Here is an 11,891-nt window from a genome sequence, read left to right as displayed (position 1 = left end):
TATTGGAGTGGCCATCAAAGTCCTGATCTCAATCCTATAGAACATTTCTGGGCAGAACTGAAAAAGCGTGTGCGAGCAAGGAGGCCTACAAACCTGACTCAGTTACACCAGCTCTATCAGGAGGAATGGGCCAAAATTCACCCAACTTATTGTGGGAAGCTTGTGGAAGTCTACCAGAAATGTTTGACCCAAGTTAATTTTAAAGGCAATGCTACCGAATACTAATTGAGTGTATGTAAACTTCTGACCGACGGAATGTGATGAAAGAAATAAAATCTGAAATAAATAATTCTCTCTATTATTTTGACATTTCAAATTCTTAAAATAACGTGGTGATCGTAACTGACCTAAAACAGGGCATTTTTACTAGGATTAAATGTCAGAAATTGTAAAAAACTGAGTTTAAATGTACTTTGGCTATGTAAACTTCTGACTTCAACTGTACATTAAATGTAAATACCTGTGAGGCCTAGAAAATGATACAAGGGATGGCTCCATTAAAATAACAAACGAAATGAAACATAAAAAATATGACCATACATATTTGTGTGCCTCTCACATATAACAATGGCATTTGCTTGGGTACCACCTTGACATCTCTGATCTGCTTGCCTCAATAAATTCATGCTCAAACATTGGTAGCCAGGATTAGCTATTTGTATCTAGTCTCCTAATAATTGCATAACGGTGCAAGTTAGACACATGCTATCTTTTGTTTGCATGTGAGCATGTCTTTTTTGTCTGTCCTGTCAATGTTGAGTGATCACACATGCCTCAGCACACATCGGTTACTTTGCCTGCTTGCAAAGCTGTGTTAAAAGTGGGGATGTTTCATAGTATTTCTGATTATGTTAACTCCCCAACACCAAGGAATTTTTTAATATGTATTTTTACAGAAAACCACAGAACCACCACTGCTGCCCTATATACAAAGACTTCACTGGCCACTTTAATAATGGAACACTAGTCACTTTAATGTGTACGTATTTTGCATTACTCATCTCATATGTAAATACTGTATTCTATTCTACTGTATCTTAGTCTATGCCGCTCTGACATTGCTCGTCCAAATATTTATATATTCTTAATTTCATTCCTTTACTTTAGATTTGTGTGTATTATGTGTATTGTTGTGAAATTGTTAGATATTACTGCACTGTTGGAGCTAGAAACACAAGCATTTCGCTACACCCGCAAGAACACCTTCTAAACACGTGTATGTGACCAATACAATTTTTTTTTTTAAATATAGGCCTACAGTCAGATAAAAAGGTGCCATCTACAAACTAAAATGATTTTTCCGCTGCCCTAATAGGAGAACCCTTTTTGGTTCCAGGTAGAACCCCTTCTGTGTCTAGGTAGAACCCTTTTGGGCTCTATTCCACAGAGGGTTCTACATGGAACCAAAAAGACTTCTACCTGGAACCAAAGTGTTCTCCTATGCTGACAGCCAAAAAACCCTGTTGGAACCCCTTTCTCAAAAGAGTGTACTCAACAAGTTTAGCCTGTTAAGTTTACACCATTTCATTCTATACTCACACATCTGCCTGGTATTCAAGATAACACGCAACATAGCACCACCACCTTTTAAGGTTTTTGTCCACCTCTGCTCAGACTTAAATAGCGGTGTTCCAAGAACCACCACCAGGGGTGACTGTAGTATTCTCAAACAGACAAAAAGGAGACACGAGGGCACCCCACACTCATTTTAGATCCCAAGGGGTCTTTATTTTCATACTGTGTGCTCTCACCACTATCTCTTTTGCCATCTTCTCATGTATTTTCTTGGAACTCCATCCATACACACACACACACACACAGACAAACTACAGTAGCATCTTGTTTACATTTCTCACATTTTAGGCGTCCACCTTTGGCCTTGGATGGATCATGCTGCAATGAGATGGGCACAGAGGTATGTATGTACAGTCCTTTTCAGTGTGGCGGAAAATTAATTGAACAGGAGAATAGGATGTGGTTGCTTGTGGTGGGAGAGCAGTGTGGGTGGTGGGGGAGAACATCCACAGTGACGCTGATTGGTTGCTCTGGCTCGTCACTTCTTGACTAAAATAAAAATAGATTTAGAAATTAGTTTGACCTTGTCTTAGTTCAACAGCTGAAAAGCTTTCATTAACATACTTCCAGAGATAGCAAGACATTCAGTATTCACTGAATGAGGTAGCCTACCCATCCTCATTTACAAGTGAATTCACCAATGAAATAAATTATAATATAGCACATTCAATGACATTATTACTGTAGACTATAGGCTACTCCTGTATCTACCTTGTACAATACAGTAATCATTGAATGAAGTGCGTACCATCCACATTTACAATTTTATTTATCAATTAGATAAATAATAGAAGCACATACAGTTACATTATTGTAGAATAGGCTACTCCTGTATTCACACTATATTAGGATACCGTTATGATTTCATTGGTCTTGTCAGGCCTGATTTTAAGGTCTTTGATCGAAGTTGAACGTTGTACCTCGTTAACCTCTTCAGTGAAAAGTAGTTATGCATCCCCTATTCAATTCAGTTAGAGTGTGAATGTGTAGGCCTAGTGACAGTGGAAAAATAAACCCATAGCTCCAGCACACATTGGCATCGTCTTACAATGTAAAATATGTATATATCCTATAGCACCACGTGTGTATATTTTCATTTACAATTTAATTCATCCATGAAATAAATGATACTAGCACATCAAATTACGTTATTATTGTACAGTAGCCTATTCCTTTATCGACACAGTAAATTACATTGCCTACCTGCTTTCGACAGTACGTTATCAACTCATTATCAACAAAAAGTAATTATTTTCAAATAAGCCAAATTTGCCTTATCAACACAGTAGGCCTAAATATTTACTTACGATATGACAACTTAAATATAGCCTACTTACTCCTCAATCGGATCAAAGACATCTTGGTAATTATTTTGCATTGTTTCTAAGGAAACTATCTGGGGCAGACACTGCTGCTTGTATGAATGCCTGCGTCTCTGCCGAGCTCTTAAATACCATGTCCGTCTCTGGATTCCTTTGGACATTCCTAAACCCTAAATTATAACCCTTAACTAACACTAAACTTAACTATCTTACATTGATACTTGATTGAGGTATGGACATCCCAAGGATCCTGAAATAGCCTACAAACTCCTCTATTCAACTGAAAGCCATGGACACAACTCTTATTGGTTGTCTGATGTAGGCTACTGGGAACTGGTAACAACACAGTTTGTGATTGGCTAACAACATTTAGATCTATACAGCGAGATAAAATAACATACCATGAGGTGTTGAGGGAAAAACAGATTAGATTGGGCATCATCTTCTCTAGGCAATTTGCGATAACAGGAAATACACAAGCTGTAGGCTACACTACTGGCTACTTCGGAATGTCAACTTGCACTGGAAAAACAGTCAGTTTCTAACATTTATTGTTGAGATTTAATTCATATAAATATAAACTATGCACCTTATGACTTTCATTAACATGCAAGCGTCACGCAGACGTTATTAAGCTGTTGGTATGACGACATGTTAGTTACACGCAGGTGTCACGCAGACGTTAATATCATGTCATGTCAGTCAGATGTTCAATGGTAGGTGACAGCCACACGGTGGTAGGTTTGCCTAGGCTTAATTCTGGCACATATCACCCCCGTATGCTTAGGTACAGGACACCATTGAAGGGAGTGATTTCTGGAGTGTGGAGGTGGGGCAATTTATTTTTTATATATATTTTTAAAAATCTTTTTATTTATTATTTTTTTAATTTATTATTATTTTTAAATTATTTTTATTTTTTATGTTTATTTTTTATTTATTTTTACGTTGGAGATTCCTGGTGTCTGCGACGCTCGCCGTTTGGTGCGACGCAGATCCAGTGGGGAGTGTGGTGAAACAGAGGTGACACAGTCTTTTCTTTGGAGCTTTGATTCAGTCTTTACCTGACAATGTAATGTTAGGATATATGAGTTATGCTGTTACAGCTTTTGTGCTGAATACACTGCAGTGTTATAGGTGTTAGGTTTATGGTCATGTCGCAGCAGTGTGTATGAGGGAGATTTGAAGGTGTTGGACAGAGAAATGTGTAGTTTCGGTGGGAAAAGTTGTGTGTCAACTGTAGGGGTGTACATGTTGCTGGGGATCGGAGGTGTCCGGTACGAGAGAAGCAGGTTGAGGTGGCCAGGGTCAGAGTAGTGCAGAAAATGTTGTATTCTGACGCAGTGAAGAAAGTAGAGGAAGGTGGATCAAGGGTGAGGGATACTGAGAGGATCCGTGTGAATAGTAGATCTGCGCCAGGACAGATGGATAGGCCAATGATTGATATATGTTTTAGTAAGGTTGGCTTCTTAGCGTTCATAGCAATGGTTATCAACAGTACTGCTGAGATTTAACGTAAATCACAGAAAATGGATGTTGTGGTGGCATCTGCAGAGAAGTAATTGAGGATACGAGATTTGACTAAAGATGAGTTACAGGGTGTGTTGAGTGGTAGTGTCCCGACCTCTCAGGTCATTGGCCCGGGGTAAGATCAGATAGTGTTTTACAGTAGTGGAATAACGTGGTGGGTTTTAATGAGTGTAGGGTTAGTAGGATAATGAAGAAAAAAATTGTATTGAATTTGACCCATTTTGTATCACAAAGTGTAACGGATTTATACTACAGCTCAGTTGGGGGCGGTAACGCAACAAATCGGATGCCAACCGCCGTTAAACTCCACCGAAGAAGAATAATTATTATTTCTTCTTCTGGCTGTCGTTAATGCATAAAGTGTCAAATTTCCTCTGCTTTTTTGTTGTTGTTGATTTTGGCAACATTCAGAAACTCGGTAACGTCACACTCAACAGTATCAGCTGTAGTGTCAACGTTGGGCTTTTATAATATTTTATCTGCAAACCAGACTAACAAAGACATATTTTCTGGCACGGATAAAAGTGCGTTTTGAAAGGATTCTACGCAATAGTATTGCAAGACTGTTCGCTAGCTAGATATGCGAGGATGTGTAGTTTAGCTAGCCACAACGTTCGCTTGCCAAACTACATTCTTGATGTTTTTAGATAGCGTTGCTATCTAGCTAACTTTAGCTCGCTATAGAGTCAGGCTTCCCGTGTGTGATTTCAAAGTAGTCAGATTGATTTCCAAAAGTCACCAAGTTCACGTTAGCTAGTTAATGCTAAACTGCTCGTGTGAGATTACCATCGTGCAATTAGTCAACAAGCAAGTCGTCGTTAAAAGCTAGCTGCTAACTTGGCTAGCTATGTTACCGGTTTGTTAGCCACTTAGTAATACAATTTAGCCTATAGTTTATTCTTGATTATAGTGTTAGTTTGTTGTTATTATTATTATTAAATATGGTAGCCTATGTCAAGGATGTGAACATGATTTTGTAATATTACGCATTTTTATTGTATAACGTTGCCACAAAACTGTCGAATCACAAAATCATGATCACATCCTCGACATAGGCTACCATATTTAAGTACAGTAGCTAGAATCTGCTGCTGACATTTCAGCAAGTCAGTCATATTGTAGCTGGCTTCAGACATAGCTCGTTTGCTAATTTAATATATTATTATAGTTTAGATTTACATTTATGGTGTTGTGATCTACTTATTAGGGAATTTAAAACAGCCTGATTGAGTCATGTATTGTTTGATTAATGAAGGACTGTGGTAGGCAAATAGATGTAAACATATGTTAGCAATGTCAGTGATGATTCGTGGGCTCACTTTCTTCCTGTGTCTGTCTGTTCTTAGCTGGCCCCACCAATCCCTACCATTATGCCTGCTCTATTAGAGAGGCCCAAACTGTCCAATGCCATGGCACGCGCCCTGCACAAGCACATCATGCAGGAGCGAGACCGCAAGAGACAAGGTAAGAAAGAACACTCTACCCAATGACACTGGGAGTTTGCAAACTCAAACAAAGTTACAGGTAACACACTGACCATGTTTACATGCACACAGTTTTCCGGATAGTGGCTCATATCCTGCTTAAGGTCGAATTCGGGATTAGCTGTTTACATTTGATATCCTGAGTATCCCTATTCTCATGAATAAACAAAATATTCCTAATTTAGGTTCATATGGGTTAAATGGAATAGTAACTGCGATATGGACGCTGACTGTAGTCATATAACCTCTCACATGTAGCATAATATTAACACCTGCAGATTGATGCATTTCTTTCAGTGAAATTATACAACAAACTTTTAATAAAACATTTTTATATATAAAAAGGAAGGGAAGTGCTGCTAAGGTACACAATAGTAGATTTTGGTAGACAGAAGGTGCTCTTTTGTAAAAGTGGTAAATTGGTAATCAAAAAGAAAAGAGGACCAAGGTACTCTTTAATATAATTAATTAAAATGCCTTTATTTGTATGGCATGTTCAATGGAAACAGTTTAAAAACTCTGATGCGTTTTTGCTGCATGGCCTTCATCAGGGAGTACAAAGATATAATACATGTCCTCTTTTGAACATCTTTTTTCAATCATCCGGTGAAATTCCAGCGCACCAAATTCAAATTAAATTACTATAAATATTTAACTTTCATGAAATCACAAGTGTAATATATCAAAATAAAGCTTAACTTGTTGTTAATCCAGCCGCCGTGTCAGATTTCAAAAAGGCTTTACGGCGAAAGCAAACCATGCGATTATCTGAGGACAGCGCCCAGCACACAAAACATTACATACAGTTAGTTACCAGCCAAGTAGATTAGTCACGAAAGTCAGAAATAGCAATAAAATGAATCACTTACCTTTGATCTTCGTATGGTTGCACTCACAAGACTCCCAGTTACACAAATGTTTGTTTTGTTCGATAAAGTCCCTCTTTATATCCAAAAACCTCGATTTTGTTGGCGCGTTTTGTTCAGTAATCCAATGGCTCAAATGCAGTCACAACAGGCAGACCAAAATTCCAAATAGTATCTGTAAAGTTCGTAGAAACATGTCAAACGATGTTTATAATCAATCCTCAGGTTGTTTTTAGCCTAAATAATTGATCATATTTCAACCGGACAATATAAAAGAAAAACAAGGAAGGCGCCCTCTCGGTCGTGCGCAGAACAGCTCTGCGGACATCCCACTATCCACTCACTCAAGGTGGTCATTCTCCCTTATTTTTCAGAATAAAAGCCTGAAACAATGTCTAAAGACTGTTAACAAGTGGAAGCCATAGGGAATGGAATCTTGGTCCTATCCATTTAATTGGTGGATAGGCTTTCATTGGAAAAACAGCCATTTCAAAATAATGGCACTACCTGGATGGATTTTCCTCAGGTTTTTGCCTGCCATATCAGTTCTGTTATACTCACAGACATTATTAACAGTTTTGGAAACTTTAGAGTTTTCTATCCAAATCTACCAATTATATGCATATCCTAGCTTCTGGGCCTGAGTAGCAGGCAGTTTACTTTGGGCACGCTTTTCATCCAGAGGTGAAAATATTGCTCCCTACCCTAGTGAGGTTAAAAAGGGAAATACTGTAGATGTGTTATCAAATGCATATCAAGGCTAGAGGCATCAGAACCCCCTAGAAAGGTAGTTCTAACCTTGAATATGACTGGGCAAAGTGATAAGAATAGGAGAGCCATCACTAGATAACAGCAACATGGACCACAACAGTTTAAACATAGCTTAGGGCAATAGAGCAATGTGAATTTTGTCTTGGGACAAGGAGTGGAGAAAAATGATTTCTTTCTGCATCTCTTGATAAAATTTGAATACATGTGTTACAGTGAGGGGAAAAAAGTATTTGATCCCCTGCTGATTTTGTACGTTTGCCCACTGACAAAGAAATGATCAGTCTATAATTTCAATGGTAGGTTTATTTGAACAGTGAGAGACAGAATAACAAACAAATCCAGAAAACGCATGTCAAAAATGTTAGAAATTGATTTGCATTTTAATGAGGGAAATAAGTATTTGACCCCTCTGTAAAACATGACTTAGTACTTGGTGGCAAAACCCTTGTTGGCAATCAGAGGTCAGACTTTTCTTGTAGTTGGCCACCAGGTTTGCACACATCTCAGGAGGGATTTTGTCCCACTCTTTGCAGATCTTCTACAAGTCATTAAGGCTCCCTCCACAGATTTTCTATGGGATTAAGGTCTGGAGACTGGCTAGGCCACTCCAGGACCTTAAAGTGCTTCTTCTTGAGCCACTCCTTTGTTGCCTTGGCCGTGTGTTTTGGGTCATTGTCATGCTGGAATACCCATCCACGACCCATTTTCAATGCCCTGGCTGAGGGAAGGAGGTTCTCACCCAAGATTTGACGGTACATGGCCCCATCCATCGTCCCTTTGATGCGGTGAAGTTGTCCTGTCCCCTTAGGAGAAAAACACCCCCAAAGCATAATGTTTCCACCTCCATGTTTGACGGTGGGGATGGTGTTCTTGGGGTCATAGGCAGCATTCCTCCTCCAAGCACAGTGAGTTGAGTTGATGCCAAAGAGCTCCATTTTGGTCTCATCTGACCACAACACTTTCACCCAATTGTCCTCTGAATCATTGATGTTCATTGGCAAACTTCAGACTAGATGTCGACCGATTATGATTTTTCAATGCCGATTATTGGATGACCAAAAACAGCCTCTGCCGATTAATCGGCCGATATTTTTTTGTATGTATATATATATATTTTTTTAATGTATTTGTAATAATGACAATTACAACAATACTGAATGAACACTTATTTTAACTTAGTATTTATGTATTATATTATCAATTTATCCTCAAATAAATAATGAAACATGTTCAATTTGGTTTAAATAATGCAAAAACAGTGTTGGAGATAAAAGTAAAAGTGCAATATGTGCCATGTAATTATAATATAATAAACACACAGAAATACGAGCCTTAGGTCATTAATATGGTCGAATCCGGAAACTATCATCTCGAAAACAAAACGTTTATTTTTTCAGTGAAATATACGGAACCGTTCCGTATTTTATCTAACGGGTGGCATCCCTAAGTCTAAATATTGCTGTTACATTGCACAACCTTCAATGTTATGTCGTAATTATGTAAAATTCTGGCAAATTAGTTCGCAACGAGCCAGGCGGCCCAAACTGTTGCATATACCCTGACTCTGCGTGCAATGAACGCAAGAGAACTGACACAATTTCACCTGGTTAATATTACCTGCTAACCTGGATTTCTTTTAGCTAAATATGCAGGTTTAAAAATATATACTTCTGTGTATTGATTTGAAGAAAGGAATTGATGTTTATGGTTAGGTACAGTCGTGCAACGATTGTGCTTTTCTCGCAAATGCGCTTTTGTTTAATCATCCCCCGTTTGGCGAAGTTGGCTGTCTTTGTTAGGAAGAAATAGTATTCACACAGTTCGCAACGAGCCAGGCGGCCAAAACTGTTGCATATACCCTGACTCTGTTGCAGAGGTCACACATTTTCCCTAGTTAAAAGAAATTCATGGTAGCAGGCAATATTAACTAAATATGCAAGTTTAAAAATATATACTTGTGTATTGATTTTAAGAAAAGTATTGATGTTTATGGTTAGGTACATGTTGGAGCAACGACAGTCCTTTTTTGCGAATGCGCACCGCATCGATTATATGCAACGCAGGACAGGCTAGATAAACTAGTAATATCATCAACCATGTGTAGTTACCTAGTGATTGATTGATTGATAGTTTTTTATAAGATAAGTTTAATGCTAGCTAGCAACTTACCTTGGCTTCTTACTGCATTCGCGTAACAGGCAGGCTCCTCGTGGAGTGCAATGTAAAGCAGGTGGTTAGAGCGTTGGACTAGTTAACCGTAAGGTTGCCAGATTGAATTCCCAAGCTGACAAGGTAAAAATCTGTCGTTCTACCCCTGAACAAGGCAGTTAACCCAGCAATGAAAATAAGAATGTGTTCTTAACTGACTTGCCTAGTTAAAAAAAAAAAAAAAAAAATACATTCGGCAAATCGGTGGCCAAAAATACCGATTATGAAAACTTGAACGATTAATCGGTTGACCTCTACTTCGTACGGGCATGTATATGTGCTTTCTTGAGCAGGGGGACCTTGCGGGCGCTGCAGGATTTCAGTCCTTCACGGCGTAGTGTGTTACCAATTGTTTCCTTGGTGACTATGGTCCCAGCTGCCTTGAGATCATTGACAAGATCCTCCCGAGTAGTTCTGGGCTGATTCCTCACCGTTCTCATGATCATTGCAACTCCACGAGGTGAGATCTTGCATGGAGCCCCAGGCCGAGGGAGATTGACAGTTCTTTTGTGTTTCTTCCATTTGTGAATAATCGCAGCAACTGTTGTCACCTTCTCACCAAGCTGCTTGGCAATGGTCTTGTAGCCCATTCCAGCCTTGTGTAGGTCTACAATCTTTTCCCTGACATCCTTGGAGAGCTATTTGGTCTTGGCCATGGTGGAAAGTTTGGAATCTGATTTATTGATTGCTTCTGTGGACAGGTGTCTTTTATACAGGTAACAAGCTGAGATTAGGAGCACTCCCTTTAAGAGTGTGCTCCTAATCTCAGCTCGTTACCTGTATAAAAGACACCTGGGAGCCAGAAATCTTTCTGATTGAGAGGGGATCAAATACTTATTTACCTCATTAAAATGCAAATCAATTTATAACATTTTTGACATGCGTTTTTCAGGATTTTTTTGTTGTTATTCTGTCTCTGTTCAAATAAACCTACCGTTAAAATTATAGACTGATCATTTCTTTGTCAGTGGGCAAATGTACAAAATCAGCAGGGGATCAAATACTTTTTTCCCTCACTGTATGTGTTGTCTTTGACACTGTTATGCAAGCATGCAGTATTTCAGCCACATAAAATATGCACCCATGAGGAACTGAAGTCTTATCAGAAAAGTGTGGTCATTTTCTCAGCTTTTCATTTCCTTAAAACCGGTCAAACTGATGACACTAGACATTTGGTAAAATGGCGCTGGAGAAGAAGGCAGATGTTTTATGTGCCCCCAACCGATTGTGTTTTTTTGTTTGTTTATTTGCATCTTATTTTTTTACTTATTTTGTACATAATGTTGCCACTACAGTCTCGTCTCTCATGACCAAAAATAACTTCTGGACATCAGGACAGTAATTACTCACAACGGACTGATAGAATCCATTTTTTTCCTTTAACGAGGCCGACGCTAACGATATACTGCTTTCTCGGGAACAGGCCCAGATCCCTGTAATTTGCGTGAAGAGGAGGCTAAGAAAAATGGTCTGGAGGGCAGGCTGCCTTCTGAGAATTCGTAGACGATCGAATAAACCCCCACTTCTTTCCATTCTGTTAGCTAACGTGCAGTCTTTGGACAATAAAATATAAGACCTACGCGGAAGATTAAACTACCAATGGGACATTCAAAACTGTAATATCTTATCGACACCATCAACATACAGCTAGCTGGTTATACGCTGCACCGTCAGGATAGAACAGCGGCGTCTGTAGAACAGCGGCGTCTGGTAAGACAAGGGGCGGAGGACTATGTATTTTTGTAAAAAACAGCTGGTGCACGATATCTAAGGAAGTCTTGAGCTATTGCTCGCATGAGGTAGAGTATCTCATGATAAACTGTAGACCACACTATATACCTAGAGAGTTTATCTGTATTTTTCATAGCTGTTTACATACTACCACAGTCAGAGGCTGGCACTAAGACAGCATGGAATGAGCTGTATTACGCAATAAGCAAACAAGAAAACGCTCAACCAGAGGCGGCGCTCCTAGTAGCTGCGGACTTTAATGCAGGGAAACTTAAATCCGTTTTACCAAATTTCTATCAGCATGTTTAATGTGCAACCAGAGGGGGAAAAAAACTCTGGACCACCTTTACTCCACACACACAGACGCGTACAAAGCTCTCCCTCGCCCTCCATTTGGCAAATCT

The 11,891-nt window shown here is 39.1% G+C and overlaps 1 protein-coding gene and 1 long non-coding RNA gene across 4 annotated transcripts in view; one reads left to right on the top strand and one right to left on the bottom strand.

Annotated features, from left to right (window-relative positions):
• Positions 1-1,703: 1,703 nt before the first annotated feature.
• LOC115154928 (uncharacterized) lies at positions 1,704-3,404 on the bottom strand. Its single transcript, XR_003867969.1, has 2 exons — positions 2,913-3,404; positions 1,704-2,064 (listed from the first exon to the last, which is right to left on the bottom strand). It is a non-coding gene; the product is annotated as an uncharacterized LOC115154928 (long non-coding RNA).
• A 1,313-nt stretch (positions 3,405-4,717) lies between these two features.
• Positions 4,718-11,891, top strand: part of LOC115154927 (G protein pathway suppressor 2) — a 41,969-nt gene continuing 34,795 nt past the window's right edge. The window contains exons 1-2 of one of the 3 annotated variants that reach the window (XM_029701646.1): positions 4,718-4,845; positions 5,774-5,891. In XM_029701646.1, coding sequence (XP_029557506.1) covers positions 5,798-5,891 — 94 coding nt within the window. In that variant the 5' untranslated portion in view covers positions 4,718-4,845; positions 5,774-5,797. Of the gene's footprint in view, positions 5,284-5,773; positions 5,892-11,891 lie in introns of all 3 variants that reach the window. The other 2 variants (XM_029701647.1, XM_029701645.1) reach the window with 2 other exon arrangements.

Source organism: Salmo trutta, chromosome 19, assembly GCF_901001165.1.
Source record: "Salmo trutta chromosome 19, fSalTru1.1, whole genome shotgun sequence".
Classification (NCBI taxonomy): Eukaryota; Metazoa; Chordata; class Actinopteri; order Salmoniformes; family Salmonidae; genus Salmo; species Salmo trutta.
This window is presented reverse-complemented; position numbering and strand designations above follow the sequence as displayed.